The following is a 24799-nucleotide window of genomic DNA, read 5'->3' on the forward strand; positions in this document are numbered from 1 at the left end:
AATAACCCCCATAGTTAATATTTATTTCTCAACACTTTATTATCTCTATTGTATAAATATGAACTCCCTGCATCTTTATTGTATGAATATTAAAGATGCATCGCGTTCATTATTTATTGTCTATCTTCCCCTACTTTCTAGAGTATACCTAGAATGTCAACCCCACACAAGCAGAGGCCAGGAAAATGGGTGGTGAGTGACTGTAAGGTGACGTAACTCCAGTGCAGGGCCCCAGGTATGGCAAGCTCACTGTGTATGCACCTGACACTGTCCATGCATGCTGTGGAGAGAGAGTGACAGTAGGAAAAGCTGAAGCTGGCCCTGACAGTGGAGACCCAAGGAATGTCAAGGTCCAGAAGTGAAGGTCACTGGTGGGAACTGTTATTCTTTTGTTTAAGCTGCAGCTGCTAATATAAAGAAAGGAACAACGGATAAACAACCCACGTGGAGTTTATTTACCAGAAAAGGGGAGAGGGGGGATGGGTAGTCAGCCAACCCAAGAAGGATGGGTGGCAGAACCTTTTAAAGGAAAGGTTGCATATGCGCACTGGGGCTTTGCCCCTCAAAGGTTGCAATGCATGGTGGGTGAGTGAGTGCCCCGTTGTTAGGGGGCGGGGTCAGGGTCATCCAGGTGTTTTGTTGTTACAGGAACTGTACGGCCTCCTGAACCCCCAAGAGCAAGAGGAAAGCAAAAAGCAGACTCCTGCCCTCTGGGGGCTCCCCAAACCTGAGCGCCCAGGAAGTGTTAGGTCTCAAACTGGGGACAAGCACCAACTATTAACATATCAAAGCTGACACTGGCTGACAGCCTATCTGCACCCAGCACCTGGTACAGCCATCCAGGCTGGCGAGCCCTCAACCCTGCTGTCCTACCTACCTTAGGCTCTCCAGCCCAGGGGTTGAGCTGCCCCTCCCCCAGCTTCTCTTCCTTAATTACCTCAGCCATTCTGCCTATGGGTAAGTCTCCTGGCCTCTTGGCTCTAGGTTCTTCCCTCTTTGCTCTTCCTACTCCCCCATCTCCTCACATGGCTCAGCTCAGTCTGCTGGTCACGTTCACTCTGGACTCCTCCAGATGCCTCTCTCTCTGGCTGTGCTCTCCTTTATATCTTGTTTTTTTAAGGACTTATTTATTATGCATAGTGTTCTATCTGCTGTCTGCCTGCAGGCCAGAAGAGGCCACCAGATCTCATTACAGATGGTTGTAGGCCACCATGTGGTTGCTGGGATTGAACTCAGGACTCTGGAAGAGCAGCCAGTGCTCTTAACCTCTGAGCCATCTCTCCAGCCCTCTCCTTTACATCTTTAATAAAAATCTCAACCCCTCAGGAGCAGTCATGTCCTCCTTTTATTTTTTTTTTTTTTTTTTTTTTTTCATTCAGACAGGACCCTGCATGTGCAGCTGGAGATGCAAAGGCTTCGCCTGGCAACACATTTAGGAGGTCCTCAGGTCCCAGCTGTCTGATCTCACTGAAGGCTTGTCTAGTTCAGTATTCCCAGCTTGCCTGGTCATAACTTCCACATGTGGTTCTTGTAATGCTACAAATCCCTGGGCCCTTGGCAATTTCCATTCAGATCTGAGGTTGGCCTCAGGAACCACAAGCTCCCCTGGGGATAGTTCTCTGGGGTAGGTAAAGGGCAGTTTGCCCCTGAGCTTATCTTTGCCTGGGCCTTATACAATGCCAGAGAAGTGTGAGGCATCAGCTACTGCTAGCAAAGTGCACCTCGGTGACTCCCATCCCCAGGCCATGGAGGTGATACAGCCCCATGTCACCTCTGCTAGGTAAAAACAGGTAAAGGGATTTCTCTGAGCACACAAAACATGTGACAATCAGAGGGAATAACCGTTGTGCAACTGCTTAGAAATCTCAAAGTATTTGAGATTTCTCAAAGCAAATGTTTGTGGTTGTATTGACCAGCCTCTTACTAGATAAAAATGTGTTCGTATTTCACAAGTATGTGTCACTCAGATACCAAATGAGGTTGTTTTCTGGTCCTACTCAGAGGTCACCAAACTTTCTGGGACTAAGCATGGTACTTAAGTAAGCCTGAGAGAAAAGCAACCCTGAAGGACAGAACAAGATCATCTAGAAGTGGCAGCTTGCTGTCTCCTCCTTGAACCCTTCTTCCAAAGCCACGCTTTTCCTAAGGCCACCTTGCTTTAGTCCTGGCTGTCTTTTGTGACTCCCTCTTCCAGGTAGCCTTCCCTGACTGCAGTTGGTATAGCTTCTTCTGATGCTATTACTCTCCTCACTTGGTAGCACCCACCTCAAATAATGTCTCATGCCTCCTCATGTGGGTTGGGAGCTCATTCACACACACATTCCTGTTTCCTTCAGGACCCCCAGTCATTATCATAGGTCAGGATGTCAAATTGGAGCTATTGTTTTCCCCAAATTACCTGAGAGTAATCAGAGATAGGTATCAGATACGGGCTTTCCCATAAAAATTTGTTCTAGGAGCACATTGGCCTTCGAACTGGGAAGCTCTGTTTGTGTGTGTCTATTTGCTTAGCTAACCTTGAATTTGATCTGTAGTCCAGGCTGACCGTGAGTGAGTTTGTATCACCCTGCCTCAGCTCCGCAATCTCTTTGGGGAAGAACTGTCTGGCCATGCCTCCAGAACTAGATTCCCAGTCAGTACCTTTAGCTTGTACTGTGCACTCAGCCACCCAAGCCTGTTAAATACCAACCTGCTTCCAAAGGCCACATTGCTTGGAGATCTCACTGACGTCAAGGCCAAGTGTCTGTGGTGCTTGCCAAGTTCAGGTGATTCTGAGCTTAACATCACCACAGACTAGTTAAATTTGAATCTCCATGTAGGGGTTGGTACCCAGGGTTAAGCACTAAGCACATACTAAACCAATGATCTACAACTGGGCTACGCCCCAGCTCTTGTTTTTTGTTTGTTTTTATTTTCAAGACAGGGTTTCTCTGTATAGCCCTGGCTGTCCAGGGACTCACTGTGTAGACCAGAGACCAGGCTGGCCTTGAACTCACAGAGATCCACCTGCCTCTGCCTCCAAGTGCTGGGATTAAAGGCGTAACCCCCATGTGGATCCCAGCTCTTTTTTTTTTTTTTTTTTCCAAGAGATGTCTAATGTGCACAGTTGAAAAAAAAATCTCTGCTTTGGTGGGGTCCTATCCAAATGGAAATAAGTGAATGAATAAACAGAACAATCTCACTGGCTAGCTTCAGTTAACCTTGATCTCTGTTTACAGATATAGGTAAGTGGTTTGGTGCAAGCAGGCTTAGAAAGGAGCCTAGGGACCTGGGTGTAGCTCAGAGGGGAGAACACTTGCCTGTCTTATACAAGGCCCTGGGCTCCAGCTCCAGCTCTTCAAAGGAAAAAAAAAAAAAAAGTTGAAAGTGAACCAAGATGAGGACCAGTCTCAGAGCTGACACCCCAGGCATTTGGACAAGCAGACTTAGAGGCTGGGACATGCAGCTTCGGGGGAAGGGCTGCCAGCACAGAGGGCTATGTAGTAGTGACATCAGGTGACAGACAGCAGGGACAAGGAGGCTGCTGGAACTGAAGCTACAGGGAACAAACTGTGCATGTTTCCCAGTCCAGGGAAGGAGTCAGACGTAGGGACAGAGCCTGGGGGTGTGAAGGGGAGTGGCAGTGACAGGCCCAGATGATTGTAGAAGCCTGGGAAAGAGCAGAACAGAAAGGAAGGTCACTGACCCCTGTTAGAGGATGACCAGAGGTGACCTTATCTGGGCAGAGCTACTGATAGTAGTTGAGACTTTGCTGATAAAGCTAGTTGTTAAATTGTACTGATGGGCCGGGCGTTGGTGGCTCACGCCTTTAATCCCAGCACTCGGGAGGCAAAGGCAGGTGGATCTCTGTGAGTTCAAGGCCAGCCTGGTCTACAAGAGCGAGTGCCAGGATAGGTTCCAAAGCCACAGAGAAACCCTGTCTTGAAAAAACAAAAACAAAAAAAACAAAAAAAACAACAACAAAATTGTACTGATGGACCGTGGGGGCACATGGCAGATTCTTAGAAAGCATGGGGGGCAGCAGGCAGAGTGCTTAAAACACAGAGCCCCCAGCAACATCCCCAGATCCTGTTGTGGAATAATCTTGTTGTACACTAAATATGTGTCACTCTGACTAGTTTAATAAAAAGCCGAATAGCCAATAGCTAGGGAGGATTTTCAGGGCAGAGAGAACTCCAGGAAGGGTAGAGATGCCATGAGACACAGCTAGCAGGATGGGCACTACAGAGATGAAGTAATAAAGCCACAAGGCAGAAAGTAAATTAATAGAAATGGGTTAATTTAAGTTCTAAGAGCTAGTTAGGAACAAGCCTAAGCCAAGCTTTCTTAGAATGTCTCTGTGTTGTTTATTTGGGAGCTGACTGGTGGGACAGAAAAATCTACTGACAACATACCTTTTCCCCCAAGACCCAGATTCTAAATATGCTGGGGCAAGCATGCTTCCACCAAGTTAGCCTCCAGTCCCTTAGAGGCTCTATACCTCTAAAACCTCTGCTCTATACCACCATTTTATTTTGGCAAACATAGTCTCCCCTTTGGCATCAGAAAGTTCAGTCCTTGTGATTTGGCTGTGGGAAAGAGACACCTTTATGAGTGACCATTAACATCTGACCTCTCTGTGTTTGGGAAGTGGCAGACAAGAGGCCTAAGGTGATCAGGGAAAGCCACCAGTGGAGCAGGCAATAGGCCCTTGCCAAGCTATCATGTTTGGAGAAACTTTGATGGTGACTGTTATGTTTTTGAAGAAAAAGAGGAAAAGAGGCAGATGATGAAACATGTTGACTAGTTTATTATAAGGACCTGGCAGAGTAGGGAGACTAAGAGAAAAGAGGAACAGGGGTAATGGCTGACCACCATGGCCGGTCACCATAGAGAGGCAGAGAGATCGCGTAGGTGGGAGAAGAGAGAGTGAAGCAAAAGCAGAAAGAGAGAGAGCAAGAGTGTAAAGAGCGAGCAGCAGGGAAATTGGGACTTTTAAAGGGAAGACTGTGCATGAGCACTGAGGTTCCACGCATGCCCAGAGTCCTCACACAGGCCATAAGGTGTGGAGGGTGACATGACGATGACGTAGTATGTTTTCCTGTGCGTGCCCTGACTGTTGTCGGGGGTGGAGGGGGGGGGGGTCTGTCTCTTAAAGAGATATTGCCGAACAGCATTAAAGCCTGAACCTTTCAGTGACAAAGACAAACAAGTTTGTAGAACACAGGGATTTGCAAACCATGGGAAATTGCATAGGGCGACATCCTAGGAATAAGATCAGTGGCAAGGCAGAGGAACCAGATGGTGGACTGTCCTGTATGCCAAGTTAAGTAAGGAGTGTGGATTGACTGGGAAGACTCCTAAGCTGAGGAGTGGCGTGAAAACACCTGGGCTACATGTCTGATAGTTTCTTGTGGAGGCTGCAGGGATGCAGACAGCTTGAGGATCTGAACAGAAGAAAGAAGAGTGAAGAATGGGGGCTGAAATGGAAATCTAGCCTTATGATGAATTCTGAATTTAAAATCAGGGATTTTTGATCTTTAACAGATAGGCAAGAACAGTGAGTAAAGTTCCCGGAGGCTCCTGACCAGACACTAGAGGTCTGTAGTGGGTCCTATAGCACAATGGGAACATGCTGGCTGCTCTCCAGACGTTCTGATGATTTGGGATTTTCACTCTTTTGAATCAGTTACATCCTAACTATATGTTTAATTTCAATCTTTCCCTTTTCTTTATTTTTTCCCCCACAGGAGAATAACATTCACATTAGAAACTGAAATTAATGATTTATGCTTATGAACACACTGAATCCCTGCCTGGCTTCTTTACTTTTTTTTTTTTTTTCTCGCGACAAGAACATGAACTGCTCTTACAGAGGACCACTCACAGCTGTCTGTAATTCCTGCAAAAAGGGGCCTGAATCCCTATTCTGGCCTTCCTGGACACCTATACACATGAACTAACATTAAAGTAAATCTACTGAAAAAAAAAGAAGTGTTTTGTAATTTTTTTCCTTAGAAACTCGATTGAGTGGTTGTCTAGGTTAACTCTGTATTTGGATGCTTTGCAACACTAAATGATTGACATGCCTGTTTGCTGACTCAGGGAGGCCTAGTCTCTGAGAGGAGGAGGTGTGGTCTCTGACACCTTCAGAAGCAAACATTGAGCAGGCTGGAAACTCCCACCTAGAGAGGATGCGTAATGGTGGGATAACACCAGTTCTATGTGGCATGCACGTCACACATCCACGAGTCTGCCAAGGAACCTCCCCCAAGCAAGCTGACCTCTTCCCTTCGGTCAAATTCTCACATTTGTCGCCTGTGGTCCAGTAGGTATGTCACAACACCGAGGAAAAGAGATAAGTAACTTGCCCAAGATGTGCCAGGGCTATAATTCCGACCTGGGTCTCTGTTAACTCGTGGCATAGCTCTCCTTCCAAGATCCCCGAAACTGTGTGAGCTTCCAAGGAAAAAGCGGCTGTGTATGACCGCATGCACACACAGGTGTCCTGTGAAGTGCGGTGACAAAGAGCTCCCCACCAAGCTTTGAGAACATTGGACCAGATGCGTTCGAGCCTTCGCGCACGAACTACATACATCCTTGGGTCTCCAGGAACTCGATAGGCCCCACCCTAGATGACGCGCTGGCTGTTTATGGCACGGTGAGGCCACCGTACAACCTCAGCTTAGAGCGAAGGGCTAGCGGCACCCTAAAGGCTGGCGAAAGGGGTGACAGAGTCACTATCGGGCCCGAGGCGGCACAGGGTAGCCCCAGCGGTCGCCATACTCCGAGCAAGGCGGTGTCCGGATCACGTGGGCCGACGACGCTTCACCCCACCCCTGCCTGGGTCAGGCCTGGTCTGCGCCTGCGCGGGCGCGGGCTCGCTCGCCGGCCGTCCTGCGGGCGAGCGCCCGCGGCTGTGGGTGAGTCCTGGGTTGGGTGGGGAGCCGCGGCCTGGGTGCCCTAGGTTCTGGCGAGACAGAAGGGAGCCGTGCAGCAGGGCCGCGGCCTGGTGGCCCGGCGAGCTCCAGGCCCTGCTCGCGCATCGCGCCCGGGGTCCGGCCGAGGGGCCTGTCGTGCTGCGGCACTCGGCCCGGGAGGCGCCCGCCCCCAGCCGGGGGCGCGGGAGGAATCGGCCTTTGTCCGCGCCCCGCGGGATCGCGGAGGCCCGTGCCTCCCCGTGGCGCCGGCGATTCTGCGCCGCGCCTTCCGGTCCTCAATGAATGCGCAAATGCAAATGGAAGCCTGGGGAATGCTCGTTCTGAGACACCATGTTGCAGGAAACAGTCGAACTGAGCTGGGTGGGTGGGCGGGCGTCAGTCGTTCCATTCTGTATGGATTGTTAGTATCAAGTTTAGGGAGAGGATGTCAGCCCCAAAGCCATGTTGACGCCTTTTAGCCTAACCTTTGTCTTGGCCTCCGACAGGCAGCCCAGCTGGTCCTAGTGCCTACCTGCTATTTGTTTGTTTGTTTGTTTGTTTGTTTTTACCAGTAGTCTGTTGAACAGAATACTGAGTGGTATGTGGAGTGGTGGTCTTGCCAAAATGGACTTCCGGCGCCTTCGCTTTGAAAAGAATTGGTAGAATCGGGCCCAGGACACACGAGAAACAAGCCAGAGTCACCCTTAGCACTTCTTAGGTCGACATAACAGTTCTGACAAGAATTGACTCTGGTCTAAGTTAAGATAGTGGATTTTCGTCACAGATGTTGCTTTAGTATTTGCAATGGCAAAGTCTTGCTCTAACTAGTACTTGAACCCTGGCTATCCTTGATTTTAAATGCTGACTCAGACCTGCTGACTAGTGGAAATTCACATCCTTTGAGAATTACAGTCACCCTTTGCCCTGTTTTTGGACAAAGACCTTTGTATTAAGGTCACATTTGGGTTTTGCATATCCTTATGGGCTGCAAGTTACACTGAGTGTTTAGGATTTACACTGTTTCTTACATTTCAGAAGTTTGACCCTTGTTAGATGAAAGTTAATTTGCTCCCTTATCTTGTAATACGTTAAGTGCTGTGTGTAGCAAGCCAGTTATGGTAAATAAATTTGTAGTAAACTGTAAAGGATGATCATTACTACAAATTTAAGTAGCAGCCAGTTTAGCATGCTTTATTCATGTTCAGAATATAGTAATCAAGCATGCCATGTCTTAAGTTAAAAAAAAAATTGGGGATGGGGCTCTAATGTGCCCCCTTTCTTGTGAAGGTCCAAGAACAACTTTCCAGAATCATTCTTTCTTCCACAATGTGAGTTACTGGCATTGAATTCAGGTTATCACCTTGGCAGAAAGCTCCTTTACCTAACGAGACAGCTTGCTTGTGCCTATATTCTAAACTTCTACCAGTACACTGTACGATGTACCAGTACCAGTACGATGTCTTTCCTTCTATTGCTGCTTTAAGAACCTGGGCATGGGCTGTAGAAATGGCTCAGCTGTTAAAGGCTAGGCTCAAAACTAGTCACACCCTCATGGGTGGAGTACAGTTTACAGGAAGAGCTTTAAGTGTTTTCAAAACATTACTTTTTGCCAGGCATGGTGGTGCTCCCCTTTAATCCCAGCCTTGTCTACAGAGCAAGTTCCTGGACAGCCAGGGCTACATAGAAACCCTGTCTCGAAAAATAAACAAGAAATACTTCTTTTTTTTTTTTTCCCCCCGAGCCAGGGTTTCTCTGTGGCTTTGGAGGCTGTCCTGGAACTCACTCTGTAGACCAGGCTGGCCTGGAACTCACAGAGATCCACCTGCCTCTGCCTCCCGAGTGCTGGGATTAAAGGCGTGGGCCATCAACCCCGGGCAAAATACTTCTTTTCTGTATAGGACTTTTAATATTTAGTAATCTAAATATTCAACAATATTCTTAAATTTTCTTACCTAGTTTGTAGAGAGGTCCGTAAATAACTGACTGCCTAGGCTGTTTTCTGTTTGCTCACTAACAAGGCCCATTATTATGGCCATAACTGATTGAATGGAGCAACTTTTGAGGGGGTGGGGGTTCTGAGACAGGGTCTCTTTGTGTAGCCCTGGCTGTCCTGGAACTTACTTTGTACACCAGGCTGGTCTCAATCTCAGAGATCTGACTGCCTCTGCCTCCCAAGTGCCGGAATTAAAGATGTGCACCATGCCTGGCCTAATGGAGCAACTTTAATTTGCAAAATTTTGTAAAGTAACAGAAGGACCCAGTTCTGTAAACACAAAATGTAAATATGGTCTTTGCTTGTTTTGCAGTGTTGAGGAGTAGGTAATAAGCATTTTTGCTGAACATCCCCAGACATGAACAAAAAAAATTTTTTTTTGTTTGTTTTTTGTTGTTGTTGTTTTTGCTTTTTGTTTTTTGAGACAGGGTTTCTCTGTGTAACAGTTCTAGCTATCCTGCAACTCACTCTGTAGACCAGGCAGGCTTCGAACTCACTGAGATCCGCCTGCCTCTGCCTCTGAATGCCGAGAGTAAAAGTCTGAACAAATGACACTTGGGAATTATTGTTGATTTTAATGTTAACTATGAAGCTTAAAAAAAAAAAAAAACACATGGGCTGGAGAGATGGCTCAGAGGTTAAGAGCACTGACTGCTCTTCCAGAGGTCCTGAGTTCAATTCCCAGCAACCACATGGTGGCTCACAACCATCTCTTATGAGATCTGGTGCCCTCTTCTGGTGTGCAGATATACATGGAAGCAGAATGTTGTGTACATAATAAATAAATAAATAAAATCTTTTAAAAAAATCATAAAAAAACACATAAAACAAGACATTATATAATACCAGGCATTTCTGTGCCAGGTTTTAAGTTTTAAAATCTTATTTAGTCTAAGATTGACAAACATTAGCTAGTCTTATACTGTTAAGTATAGTGCTACTAAGAATTTTTAGCCAGGTGTGATGGCACACACCTTTAATCTCAACACTTGGGAGGCTGAGGCAGGGAGATCTCTGTGAGTTTGAGGCCAGCCTGGTCTGCATAGAGTTCCAGTATAGCCAGAGTAACATAGAGAGACCCTGTCTCAAAACAAAAACCAGTTTTTAGACAGACCTGGTAGTACCTATAATTACAGCATTTAAAAGCTGAGGCAGGAGGATTATGAGTTGTGGCTAAGCTGGGCCAGGCTATAAAGTAAGACTTGGTCTCAAACTAACAAAAGTTTTTTATCTCATGCCTATGGAGCAGTAAAAAGCATGGATGGTGAAGATCAAACACCTGATCATTAACAGACCCTGCATTTGGCAGACCTGCCTTTCCAGTGCCTATAGAACATTATTTTACATTCACTGTATTAAGTTATAAACCTCTGGCAGGATGCCTCAGAGTTAAGGCATATACCTGACTTGGATTCCTAGCACCCACATCAGGTGGCTCACAGCCCCTATAACTCTTAACTACTAAGGGGGTCTGATACCTCTCCAGGTACCTGCACTTATATGCATAGACCCACCCAGACACATAAGTTTAAAAAATAAAAAGAAAGGAAAATAATATTGTCTCATGCTCTGTAGAGGTTTGGAATCACATGAGATATTGTTGAAATATTTGTTTTGGGACTGCGGATATGGCTAAGAGTGTTGGCAGTCAATGAAGAGTTGGTTCTTTGTTGGGTATAGGGACATTAACAACTGACTACTCTGCTCAAGGAAAAAAGGAACAGATATGGACATATTCTTTAAAAACAAGAACTTTAAAAGAGTATAGAAATTAAACCAGATTTTTTTTTTAAGGGAAATGCAGTTACCAATATTGACTCCAGAAGAAAGAAGGCTAACAATGGAAAACACTGGGAAAGTTACCAGAAAGCTGTCATCATCAGTGCCAGCCTCAGTGGATGTCACAGGTGAATTCTTATAAACTTGAAGTACTGAATAATGAAATGGTGATAGCATTTAAATTGTCCATAGTGTAATGAGAGAGATCCCCGATTTGCTCTTACAAAGCCAGTGGAGCAGCTACTAACTCGGATCTCTAGGGAACAGTGGTGGGAAGTGAAAAATAAAATGTCATGTTAGCAAGTAGAAGTTGGGAGGGTGGCTTAGTGGCAGAGCCCTGGCTTAGCATGCACCAAAAACCAAAACAAATCTTGGCAAATGTTATTTAGCTAAAAGGATATTTGACCATAGTCAGTAGGGTCATCTCTGTATCCTGGGGCTAGAGGTATAGTCTTGGACTTGCAGTAGCTCCATTTACAGGGCTTTGGCTTTCTCTTCTGTGCAGGACTGAGCTACATTTTCAGTCCTACTTCCGGCTTTTTGACTTTTTGATGGTGCAAAAGTAATACATGCTTAGTGGGACCTTCACCTTAAATAATTTCACTGGCTTGTGATCTAAGTTGCACTGTGCTCTTTTGCTAAAGGCAGAAGTAGTGAACCACAGCTCCCATTAGCCACACAATCACAGCAGTAAACAAGCAGTACTCCCTTACTAAAATATGGTGTTCAGTAGGTGAGGTGTATTAAATCTCTTCAGGGACTGGGGGTAAAGCCCAGTGGTAGACCATGTGATTGGCATGAATGAAGCCCTGGCCCTGGCTTCAATCCCCAGCACCAAAAATAGATGAATGCATTTCTGACATATTTTTATATGGTAATGGATTTATCAGGATACAACCTGAGGAACACCTATATATCAAATAAGTACTTCAGAAAAAACATAATTCAGCCTTGTTGAGCACTGTCTGTATTCCAGACCACTCAAGGATGCTCTCCATTTATTAACTCAGTGAATTGAGCTAGTCTCTGAGGAAGGTAAATTCTGTGTCTTATAAACAATGCAACTATGATTTTCCAAAGCTCACAGGTACACATGTGGTAGAGCTGGGCTTTTGATTCAGGAAACTAGTGGGTTCTAAGGCTCTTGTGTATTACATAGGCTCTGTGGCTATTTCATAGCTACCTAAGAGCATTTGACCATAGTTCAAGAAAAGTTCCAATTGTAGGTGCAGGAGGTGAGCTAGAGAAGTGCAGGTTCCTACTGTTGCAGGAGACTCTAAATAATTCCTCTAAGCTGTGTTCTTAGAAGGAAGACTACAAATATGTGTGCTGTATCCCATTATGTCTGCAGCTTCTGGTTCTCCTCTGGGCCTGGGTTCTGCCTTCTGCTTTCTCTTTAATGTTTTTGTTGTGACTGTTAGCAGTTTTCAGCAGCATAGTGTGGTATGGTAATGGAGGGAAAACTGGAAGAGTTTAAGAGGCTTTTGTTTTTGTTCAAATCAAAGACCTAGTTTGTCTGACCAGTTTTATTTCCTATGAATACCTTGCAGTGTGGCTCAGGTTTGTACCTTCCCACCTCTTGAGTGGTGCTCTATGAGCATAGGTTACACACCTGCATCTGAGATGCTGGTCACTTGACAGTTGTAGTTGGCATTTACCAAGAGCCACTGTACTGTTTGTCCATAGCATTGTACCATTTGCAGTCCCATTAATACTGCACCAGGGCTCCTATGTCACAGTCCACTAGTGCTTGTGTTTTGTTGTTGTTGGATTTTTGTTGTCTTTTTTTAAAATGTATTTGTATATGTGTGCATGCACATGCCCTGTTGTGGCTGAGGAGGTCAGAGAACAACTTTTGGATATTAGTTCTCTGCTTCCACCTTGTTTCTGAGGTGTGATCTGTCCAGCTGCTCCAGGCTACTTGTGAATGTCTATAACAGTGGTTCTCAACCTGTGGGTTGTAACCCCCTTGGGGGTTCAAATGACCCTTTCACAGGGGTTGGATATCAGATATCTTGCATGTCAGATATTTGCATTACAATTCATAACTGTAGAAAAATTACAGTTATGAAGTAGCAATGAAATAATTGTATGGTTGGGGGTCATCACAACACGAGAAACTGTATTAAATGGTTGCAGCATTAGGAAGGTTGAGAACCACTGTTCCAGCAGTGGTTCTGCCTCTGCCACAAGTCCTTTGCTCATGTTTAAATTGGGTTATTTACTATTTTGCTGCTTATTTGTTAAATGTGGTCTCTTACTATAGAAGAATTAGTCCATTAAAAAATATAAGGGCCAAAATAAATAAATAAATAAATAAGGGCCTTTGAGGGGTGGCTCCATGGTTAAGAGTGCTTGCTACTCTTTCAGAGTACCCATGTTGGGGGTTCATACCCACCTATGACTCCAGGTCCAGGGGATGATCCAACATACTCTGCTAGCCTGCTAGCAAGTGCATGCAAATGTACTTAGGTAAATAATAAAATAGAGCATGGTGGAGCATCTTTTTAATGCCAGCACTCAGGAGGTAGAGGAAGATGGACTCTAAGTTCAAGGACAGCCAGGGTTACACAGAGAAACCTTACCTTGGTGGGGGGGACAATTTAAAAATACTAAAAATGTAAAGTATAGTCAAATTACTGTTTTATCCCCAAGTATAAGGGTGGTCCTTGGGATGTATTTGGGAGGTGGAATCTTGCTTTATAGCCAAGCTAGCCCCAAACTTGCAGTTCTCTTGCTTCAGCTTTCTGAGTGCTGGGATTACAGGAAACCGACAGGCCTAGCTAGAACCAGCTATTTGACTATTTTTGTTGTTAATTTTCTTTTTAAATATTTTTAAATTACGTTTTTATTTATCTCGTGTAGGGGTGACACACATGTTATGATGAAGTCTGAGGAAAACTTGTGGAAGTCAGTTCTCTCCTTGCATCATGTGGGTTCCAGGGATCATACTCAGGTCATCAGGCTTGGTGGCAGGCACCTTTCTTTACTGCTGAGCCACCAAGGCTTAGGGCTTAGACTGGGAGGAGACAGTACATCTTGTGGAAACAGGCATAGAGCTAGGACTTTGCTTCCTGTCAGTGAGAGCAAAACTGTGTATGTATCTTCAGATCTCCATCTCACTATCAAACAGACCCACTGTGACCCCAGGGCAGCTTTTCCAAAGTCATTGCCATGTGTGAAAAGGTGGAAACTAGTGTCAAACAGACCTCATATTTTGGCCCTACCAGTTATTAGTTGTCTTGAAACAATGTGCATCAGTGGGGTTCTTTTTCACATATAAAATTAGAAAAATCACTTTATAGTTTGAAGACTTAAATGAAAAAATAGTGATGGGGAATGTACTGTGTATGTTCATCTTATTGATTGTTAAATAAAGTGCTGTTTGGCCAATGAGGCAGCAAGTTAGACGGGACTAGGAGTCAAAGAGGATTCTGGGAAATGTAGTAGAGAAGTGGTGATCCAGGCAGGAAGTGACATAGCAGGAGACTCATATTTAAGCAAGGACAAACAGGAAGTAGCCCTTTTCCCCTCCACTCTTCCTCCAGCTGCGCGATCTGATCCACTGGCAAGGGAGGACACCAATGGAAGGTGTCCGATAAGATAAGTCTTATAAAATATATAGATTTATAATAATTAAGACTGAGCTACTCTGTGAGTTTGAAGCCTGCCTGGTCTCCAGAGCCAGTGCTAGAATAGGCTCCAAAGCTACACAGAGAAACCCTGTCTCGAAAAACCAAAAAAAAAAAAAAAAAAAAAAAAAGACTGAGCTAACAGATGAGAATCCTAGTCATTGGCCAAGCAGAATTTGTACCTAATATAAGTCTCTGTATCATTTTGTCCATCCACGTGGTGGGCAGAACTCGGGCGGCTGGCGGAGACTGCCCACATGGCCGTAGGGCTCGGGCAGCTTTTGTCAGAAAGATTTATCATAACAAAATAGAGCATAGTACATACCTTAACTTCATTCTCTTATAAGCTGTTATATCCCAAAATATGCAGCCTGTGCCCACAGATGCTTAGTTATCATAGACATTAATGTATTGTTATGGACTTGCTTACTTGGCAGATTCTGACTAGTCCGTGGCTTTATTGAGGATCCAATGTCTAGCAGAAGACCAAAGTTCACAGGTAAGAAATAATTGTAAAACGAGTTGAGCGAATGAGATAATTTGCTGCTATATCTCCTGTAACGACTTTGTCTTGTTTTTTATTTTGTTTTGTTTTTTTTTTTTTTTTTTTGAGACAGGGTCTCACTCGAAGCCCTAGCTAGCCTGAAACTTGGCTATGTAGGCTAACCTTTTAACTTTCAGTGTTCCTCCTGCCTCTGTTTCTCTGTTGCTGGAGTTAAAAATGAGCCCGGTAGTTCATGGGAAAACTGAGTCTGTTTCAGTAAGATGATGAAGCAATATTGTTAGGTAGAATGGCCAGTATTTAGGAACTGTGGGTCAGTGATCTTGGCATCCCTTGTTTTGGGACTTTCTAAAATTTTTAAAGAATTATTGTAGCCGTGCAGTTGTGGCATATGCCTTTAATCCCAGCACTCGGGAGGCAGAGGCAGGCATATCTCTGTGAATTCGAGACCATCCTGGTCTACAAGAGCTAGTTCCAGGACAGCCTCCAAAGCCACAGAGAAACCCTGTCTCAGAAAAACTAAAAAAAGAATTATTGTGACCCTCAGAAAACTTTTGCTTATATGGGTTGACATTCAAGGTTTTAGGATTAAAACAAATTTTAAATAGTAATTACTGCTAACAAAGAAATGATAAACCTGTGGCCTGTTAATATCACATTTTTATGAAAAATAACTATTGCATTATGTGCCCCATTCTTTTCCATGAGGCAAATGTGTTTTAGAATTTTCTGTACTTCATTCCTGACTGACTAACAGACAGTCTTCTGTATGTTTCTTCATTCAGTCTGCTTATAGGGGTTGTTTGGGTGGAAGTCAAGTCTCATATAAATATGCAGTTCAAAAGGGAAGACCCCAGGACTCCTAGTACTCTGAAATAACTCTAAACATCAGAGATCTGAAGCTAGGCATGCAAGTGTGGGCCTGTACTTCTGGTACTGAAGATTATGCGGTGAAGCCCAGCCTGGGCTATATATATAATAAGACTCTTATTTCAAAAGTACAACAGCAGCAACAACAAAAAATCCACAGAAAACAGACTATTGATCTGTTGTATCTGTATGCATATGTAGAAATAACACACACACTGAGCCTCATTAATATGTACAATTAGTAAAAGTAGTTTTTTTAAATTTAAAAACACAGTATTACTAGTCCAGTTTTAGAGGGAAAATATAGAGTCTGGAAATTGGAGAAAGGACTGGGGCAAAGTTTGTGTGTTTTACTCTTTGTAACACCTTTATCATTGATTATAGGCTAAAAAAATTTCCTAAAGAAGAAAGATCAGAAGCACCATGATGGACTCAGAAGCACATGATAAGAGGCCCCCAATGTTGACCTCTTCAAACCAGGATTTGTCTCCTCATATTGCGAACGTGGGGGAGATAAAGCATTACTTCTGTGGCTGCTGCGCAGCATTCAGCAATGTGGCGATCACATACCCAGTTCAGAAGATCCTCTTTCGGCAGCAGCTGTATGGCATCAAAACCAGGGATGCAATACTCCAGTTGAGGAGGGATGGGTTTCGAAACTTGTATCGTGGGATCCTGCCCCCACTGATGCAGAAGTCAACCACACTGGCACTCATGTTTGGTTTGTATGAGGATCTGTCACGTCTGCTCCGTAAGCATGTGAGCACTGCTCCCGAGTTTGCCACCAGAAGTGTGGCAGCAGTACTTGCTGGGACAACAGAAGCCATTCTCACTCCATTTGAAAGAGTTCAGACTTTGCTGCAGGACCATAAGCATCATGATAAATTCACAAACACATACCAGGCCTTCCGGGCCCTGAGATGCCATGGAATTGCAGAGTATTACCGAGGCTTGGTACCTATCCTTTTCCGGAATGGATTCAGCAATGTCCTTTTTTTTGGCCTTCGAGGGCCAATTAAGGAGCATCTGCCTACTGCCACTACGAATGGTGCGCATTTGGTCAATGACTTTATCTGTGGAGGTGTGCTGGGTGCCATGCTGGGGTTCTTAAGCTTCCCGATTAATGTTGTGAAAGCCCGAATACAATCTCAGATTGGTGGGCCATTCCAGTCTCTTCCCATGGTCTTCAAGACAATCTGGGTAGAACGGGACAGGAATCTGATCAATCTTTTCAGAGGCGCCCATCTCAATTACCATCGCTCTCTCATCTCCTGGGGAATAATCAATGCAACTTATGAGTTTTTGTTGAAGATTGTATGATGAGGTCACCACATGAAATGTTATTCTTGACCAACTAGACCTAAAGAGAATGCAATTTGGCTTTGCTCCTAATTGGCTTAAATATAGGTTGGTGTCATTAAGTCCAGGCTATAATAAATTACAGACAAAACATTGACAAAAACAATAAAAGGTTTCAATGGCAGATGTCAGGGTTTTGGTTTGATCATTACTCAAGAGCTTTAGGCTGTTACTTGGTAACTAGCCGTGTATCTGATGACCTTTTCAGGGCAGCTGTCAGCCAAGATAGATTCCTTTTCCTCCCGGAAGCGGTTGCTAGGCCTTCTTACAGAGACAGTGGCATCAGCAGCCAGAGCATGTGTTCCTATCCCAGGGCTTCTCAGGCTCACTTTGTCACCTCATTTATTGCTTAGAGACCCACCTCATAGGAGGGTCACCTTCATTAACCCCAAGCGTTGATGGTGGACTGGAGGAGAGCAGACGGAAGTCAGTGTCTTAGCTATATAGTTCCATGATGAATTGTTGGAGTTAGCTGTTGAGATAGTTATTATCCAAACTCCTTTTATTGAGCAGCTAATGGAAGCTTCCATTTCACTGTTCAGCTTTGAACATTTTCTATTTAATTCTGAATATGACTTTAAGCCCTTCCAGAATGTCCTTGTGCTTTTTTACTGAATTCATTGCCAAAAGATAGGGTGACCTAGTTAGCTTCTGTCATGGGCTTCATCCTGTTAAGCTGTTCACTGCACTATCTACTGTTTTTGCTTGGCTTCTTTGTGCTACTGGTGCCAGTGTAGCTGACCAGTCGGGGCATTGTCCCTTGTGAGTAGTAACTGTCATGTTCGTCATCCTATTCTCTGATACTAGACTTAAAAAAAAAAATAAACTCTTCCATAAAGTCTTATTTTGGGAGTCTATTAATACAATTCCAGGTTTTTTTTTTTCTTGGTTTCTCAGTGCTGCATAGCGAGGTGCGAAGTGGAGGACAGGTTTTTCCAGTGCTTGTTCTCCTATTTCTTTGCAAAGAGACTTCTTCAGGGCTCTGACATTCTAGGAGCCACTAGGACAGCGCAAGGGGGTCTGGTCTAACTGAGAGTATCTGATTCCTGGAGCTCAGGTAGGGTTTAACTGGCACAGTCGGGGCCAAGGAATCACAGAGTTATATTCTGGGTAAATGTAACATGACTTAAAATCCAACTGAAATAAATGCATTCTGGAGAAGTAGTTTATGAATCTTTAAAAAGTTGTCTGTAAACACTAGATAGTTAACTTGTTTTCCAGGATTTGTCATGAGAGAGTTAGCTTGTCTTTTTTCTTTCCATGGTGCTAGTGATTGAACCCAGGGTCTTGCATATCCTAGGCAAGCGCTACCCACTGAGCAACACTCCAGCCTCCCCCAGTTTTGTTTTTGAGACAGGATCTCAACATATAGTCCAGGCTGGTCTTGAACTTACAGAGGTCCACCTGGCTCTGCCTTCTGAGTGCTAGGATTAATTAAAGGCATGAGCTGCTGTACCTGGCATCTCCAGTCTTTAAAGGTTTCTTAGAGATTTTCATCTCTCTGAGTAATTGCGGACAAGTATGTGCTCATATCTACAAACTGAAATCCGACCCTCAACTGGAGTTTGCTAGAAGTTTCTGGGGCAGGTAATCCAAAACAGCTGTTTATCTGTAACTACACTAAAGCTGGTAAAATAAACTTTCTTCCAGCTGTGAAGGTTGGGAGCATAGTAAGCATTGGGGTGGCAGTAACAGAGCAACTCTGATGGAAGGAAGATTTTGTGCAGTGCAGTGCAGTGCAGACATGCAGGTGTGAGGACTTGAGAATTTGACCCAGATAAATTTTAGTAGTACTGTGGCTTCAGTTAAAATTTGAAGGGGAAGAACTCTCACAAATAAAAGATGACAGCATGAACACCCACAGCATGGTGAAGGTGAGTTAATCAGGGATTAAGTTACAGGGCTTCTTCTTCCTTGGCCCTGGGCATGAGCTTCACTGGCCTTCAGTGATAGGCTTGTTTTCTTTCCACTCCACGCAGGTGGTAGAGGCTTCAGCTGTAAAGCACTCCTAGGAAGCACATGAGGATTATAAGGGTAATGCTTTGGCTTTTACTGTCTCAATTATGTGCATTTTAAAAGAATTAGAAACTTTTTAATGATTTTTAACTTTTAAGCATTTTTGTCACTCTTCGAGCTCTTGAAGACTGAACTGCAGTATATTACAGAGATTGCTTTGTCTCCTATAAATTTAAGCTTGACAAAAAAATTCATAATTTGTAACCCACTTTGTCTGAACTTTTATGCTGGTATGTAATTAATAGATTCTAACTAGTGTGGCGATATTTTTTACAGGCAAACCTGATTAAAGAACTCTGAAAAGCTTTAAAGTGGCCTTTCTGTTACATGTGTGGCACAGGTGGCTCATGAGTACGGGACACTTGTGTCCTGTGCATCTTATCTGATGCCATCAGACACACGAGTTTTGCATTTAACACACTTGAGTGCTGTGAACCTTCAGGACTGCACCAGTCCAACACAGCCTTTGCATGGTGGCAAGTTATCTTGTTTCATTTGTGGTAAGAGACAGATGTGTGTGACTATCAACATCCATCTTGTGGTTGGCCATATAATCACTTGCTACATATTGTGACCCCGTGCAATAAAGCAGAATTATACATATATGTATGTATATATAATTACCTTTGGGTCCCCGAAGTCCCTAAGATCAATTATAATGTAGATAAGGCCACAAACTTGTAAGGCGCAGAGTGCTGGCTTTGAGTGAGTGGCTGCCATCGGATGAACTCTGGTTGGAAGGAGGTCAGTGCAGTATGTGGTGTGGTCACAGACAAGGCCACAAGACTATTGGCAGTAAGGCACTTATACTTGGTTCTTTATGTTCAATGTATTTTTCTCATGTACAAATAAATACATATCAAAAATTTGAATATGTTCTCTTGAGATTGAAAGAGTTCTAATTATTTTTGTTAGTTTTGGCTTTGGTTTTTCAAGACAGGGTTTCCCTGTGTAGCCCTCACTGTCCTAGAACTTGCTCTGTAGACCAGGCTGGCCTCAAACTCACAGAGATCCACCTGCCTCTGTCTCCTGAGTGTTGAGATTAAAGGTGAGTGCTGCTGGGCGGTGGTGGTGCCTCCAAAGTCATAGAGAAACCCTGTCTTAACACCTACCCCAGGGGAAAAAAAAGGGCGAGTGCCACCTCCTCCTGGCTGATTTCTGATTTTTAATGCTCTTTGCTTGCCTTATTGATGCGGAGGCAGGTCTACATAATCTTTGCTTCTTTTTTGTTTCTGTTTTTTGAGACAGGGTTTCTCTGTGTAGCTTTGGAGCCTATCCTAGTACTCGCTCTGGAGACCAGGCTGGCCTCAAACTCACAGAGACCCGCCTGCCTCTGCCTCCCGAGTGCTGGGATTAAAGGCATGTGCCACCAATGCCCCGCCATATTCTTTTTATATTTATAAAGTGACTAAACACAAAGCTTTAGTTGCTCCATTGAGTTGTGGCTGAGTTTGAGTAAATTTGTGTTAACTTTTGGTAAGTGGAATACAATTTGGTGTTTTATGGCTGGGTGGTCTCTTGCCACTAGTGCTTTTTTAGGGGGTGTAGTAGTCTGCAATCTTTCTTGATAAAGATTAGCACACTGGCTCAGAAATTCACCTGGAGGCTGAGCTAGAGCACCACACGTCTTGTTTAGGAGGGCTTGATCTCACCTTCACTGCAGAGCATTTTGTTTCTTTTTTAAAGAGACAGGTTCTCTTTTTTTCTAGGTTTTATTTATCATGTATATAGTGTTCTGCCTACATATATGCCTGCAGGCCAGAAGAGGGCACCAGATCTCATTATAGACGGTTGTGAGCCACCATGTGGTTGCTAGGAATTGAACTCAGGACCTCTGGAAAAGCTCTTAACCTCTGAGCCATCTCTCCAGCCTGCATCTTAAATGCTTCTCTCCATTCTCTCTCATTCAGTTTGTCAGTCATTTCTGCTGTAGATCCTCCCCTCTAGGTTATGCTTCCTAGGGGTAAATGGTCTGGATATTTGTGCTTTGTCACATCTTTGGTCTTTACTGAAGAAGTGCTGCTGTCAATAACGGCCTGTGAGCATGTCTATAAGGACAATTCTTTTTTTTTTTTCTTCTTCTTTGGAGATGGGAGTCTCACTGTGTAGCTCCAAACGGTCTGGAAACTCATTATGTAGGCCATGTTTGCCAGGATCCACCTCGCCCTGCTTCTGAGTGCTGGGATATTTTCTTGATTGCTAATTTATCTAAAAGGACCCAGCCCACTGGGCGGAGCCAAGTGGGCCTGGGCTGTATAAGGGAACAGAATGAGAGCTTGGAAGCAAGCCAGTTGGCAGTCTCCGTTCCTGTTTTCCACGTGGGTCCCGGGTTCCACCTTGCCTTCCCTCCATGGCGGACTGTAAGGTGAAGTAAACCTTTCCTTGGGTTGCATTTGGTTAGTGTTTTGTCACAGCAACCAGGGAGCAACGGACATGTCCAATTTTAAGTGGCTCTCTGACTGGAAAAAGCTGAGGTCCCATAAGGGCTGGCTAGGCGAGAGAGACCCAATTCTAGGATTGTAATTTCTGGTTTTGTTTAGGAAAGTTCCGTGTACCTACCAGTATTAAGAGTCTGCACTTACCACAGAACATTGGCTGCCTAACAAATTCTAAGGAAAATGGAAAGCTCTTTTTATTGAGTGCTGACTCATAGGCTGAATTAGGTTGTGTGCACCCCTGGGGGGTGGGAACATTGTAAGAAATATCAGAGTCACCCATGTTCAGTAGGTGCATGTAGAGCTCATAAGTGAATCACAGATAAACATGCGGCACCAGGCTCGTCTTCCTGGCTGACAGGCGGCACCTGCTCAAGTAGATGCCTGGGTGCTTGTTAGTTTCCCATAGGACTGAAAAGCTTGATCTGCTATGGGACGAAACTCATGTCAGAAAAACAAGGAGCTCTCCAGCCTCCAGAGGATGAGGTGTTTGGAGTGGAGCCATGCTACAGAAGCAGGAAAGATTGTACCTCCTTGAAGAACCCAAATGGTGAGGAATTCAAAGGATCTCTGTTGAGTTTAAAGACATTAAAGACAGCCTGGTCTACAAAGTGAGTTCTAGGGCAGATAGGGCTACAGAGAAACCCTGTTTAAAAAAAAAAAAAAAAAGTTAGATATTTAACAGATTTACTCAAACTCACAGTCACATAAATCAAAAGTACAAGCAAAGTTTTATGTCAAGCCATGATGAATAATGAAAAGAGGAAACACATGGAAAGCTACCACACATACACCCAAATCTATATTGGGAGGAGCTGTGTTTGCTTTGGGAGAGGTGGCAGGATCAGGGAAGGGGCTAGAGTATTCTGTTTAGGGTGTTGGAGTTCACAGGCACATTTATCTGAATTTAGCTAATGTATAGTTAATACTTGTATTTTGTATCTAAATTTTATTTTAAAATTACACTATAAATTTATTGGGTGAAGGATGGGTACAGATACAATACAAAAGTGTCTAAATTAAATGGATTGATGAGTGCTGGGAGTTGGTGGTGCACACCTTTATTCCCAGCACTTGGGAGGCAGAGGCAGGCGGATCTCTGTGAGTTCGAGGCCAGCCTGGTCTCCAGAGTCAGTGCCAGGATAGGCTCCAAAGCTACACAGAGAAACCCTGTCTCAAAAAATCAGAAAAAAAAAATGGATTGATGAATATTGGGTGATAGAAGCAGTTAAATCTTGGTTAATGGATGGTCACTGTAGAATATTTTCTGCTTTTGTGAGCATTTCAATAATAAAATGTTAAAATATGCTGTTTATTTCAAAGTTATGAATACCAGTAGTAGATAGGGAAACAATACTGTTCTCGCTTGCTAGGAAGGCAGCCATGAAGTTATAGGGCTACGGAAATGCTAGAAGGAAAGAGGCAGCTGGTTTAGGAACTTCTTTTCCAGGATTGATAAGCCAGGATGCACCCCACCCTCCAGTAAAGGCTCAGAGTGCCCCACTTAGATTGTGACCATTCACTTTGTGTTCGGTATTGGGGATCAAGTTCAGGACTCAGGCATGCAAGGCAGGGATTCTACCATCAGCTCCTCAGTGTGTACTTTCAACTTATTCTTTCAGGGTTTTTTTTCCCCCTTTGAGACAGGGTTTCTCTGTATAACAGTACTGGCTGTCCTGGAACTCGCTCTGTAAACCAGGCTAGCCTTGAACACACAGAGATTTGCCTGTCTCTACCTCCCCAGTGCTGGGGTTAAAGGTGTTTGCCACTACCCCTTGGCCAATTTATTCTTTCTTAAAATTGTCACAGTATGAGGGTCTGCCCACTTCTGATCAGAAAGCACTGGGATAAGAGCTGTGACTTCGCTGTCAGGAACTGTAATTTTTAAGAAATGATAGGAACTCTTTCAATCAGATCCATTTGTTTTGTTTTGAACTTTATGTGTAAGATGGTTTTGGCTGTGTATGCATGCAGTACCTGCTGAGGCTGGAAGAGGGAGTCAGACTCCATCTAGAACGGGAGTCATATAGACAGTTGTGAGCCACCATGTGGTGCTGGGAAAGCAGCCAGCATTCTTAACTGCTGAGCCATCTCTCCAGCCCCTCAATGTTATGTAACAAAAATGATTTGGGGTTGGGGTTCGTGGTTATAATTCCAACACTGAAGTGGGCAGAGCCTGGAAACTGGCTATGAGTTGAAGACCACAATTTAGTGGTAGCCAGTTAAGGCCAGCCGGGACTACATAGTGAGTCCTGTCTCAGAGAAACAGAAAACAACCCACTCAAAGAACAATTTAGGTAATAATGCCTTAAGAATAAATATAATGACCGGGTGGTGGTGGTGTGCGCCTTTAATCCCAGCACTCAGGAGGCAAAGGCGGGCAGATCTCTGTGAGTTCGAGTCCAGCCTGGTCTACAGAGCTAGTTCCAGGACAACTAGGGCTGTTACACAAAGAAAACCTGCCTGGGGGAAGGGGGATGTGGGGGGATAAATACAATGAATGTATGTATCAATGTATTTATAAAAGAGCTGATATTTTGTATTTAGTCTCTGCCCCCCCCCCTTGTTACCTAGTATTTAATGTTTGAAAAGCATTCTGTTCACAATGAGATTTGGACCATAACAAAAACATTTTTTTTTTTTTTATTGTGGGGCACTTGCCAGTTAATGTAAACACAGCAGTGTATCATAATGTAAATGTCTCCAAGGAAATTGTTGTTTTTTATATAAAGGCTAAATAATTTTATTTTCCAAGGCTGGGGATCCAACTCTGCCTCCAGTCTGCTAAGCAGGCTCTACTTAAGCCCTAAAGAAATGTTTTGAAATATGTATTCCTGGCTGTTTTCTTTCTTTCATTGTTACTGGTGACAGCAGGGGCATCTACTAACAACTCTTAGAAGAGTGCTTTAACAGCAGTTTTCCTCTCCATTTAGAATAGTCTGTTCCTAGAAAGGTGATCTCAGAGTAACTGCTTGGTAATTTAGACCTTCGATGGGAGACCTTAGCTCCCACTGAAGGAGTGCTATTCTGGCAGCACTCTGATGATGGAGCTGATGGAACACACTGTTGTCCATCCATCCTGTCAATCCAGTATTGTTTTCTGGGGCCAGAGAGATGCTCAGCAGGCCTGACCCCCTCAGAAACCGTGTAAAGAGAGAAATAACTCCCTGAAGAATTGTCTTCTGATCTCTTACACACACAAACCTCTCTCACAATACAATAAAAAACTTACACACACAAAATTTAAAGTTGTTTTCTGACTGACTTTATACAGCAATCCATCCATTAGCCACAAAAAAATTCCATCATAACTT

The 24799-nt window shown here is 44.1% G+C and overlaps 1 protein-coding gene across 1 annotated transcript; it reads left to right on the forward strand.

The window, feature by feature from the left end:
- Window positions 1–6677: 6677 nt before the first annotated feature.
- Window positions 6678–19919, forward strand: LOC100765224 (solute carrier family 25 member 51). Its single transcript, XM_027403173.2, has 4 exons — window positions 6678–6902; window positions 10687–10799; window positions 14741–14802; window positions 16060–19919. Exon 4 carries the CDS (start codon window positions 16099–16101, stop codon window positions 16993–16995), a length of 897 nt encoding a protein of 298 aa, XP_027258974.1. The 5' UTR covers window positions 6678–6902; window positions 10687–10799; window positions 14741–14802; window positions 16060–16098; the 3' UTR covers window positions 16996–19919.
- Window positions 19920–24799: the final 4880 nt, after the last annotated feature.

Source organism: Cricetulus griseus, chromosome 2 (assembly GCF_003668045.3).
Source record: "Cricetulus griseus strain 17A/GY chromosome 2, alternate assembly CriGri-PICRH-1.0, whole genome shotgun sequence".
Taxonomy (NCBI): Eukaryota; Metazoa; Chordata; class Mammalia; order Rodentia; family Cricetidae; genus Cricetulus; species Cricetulus griseus.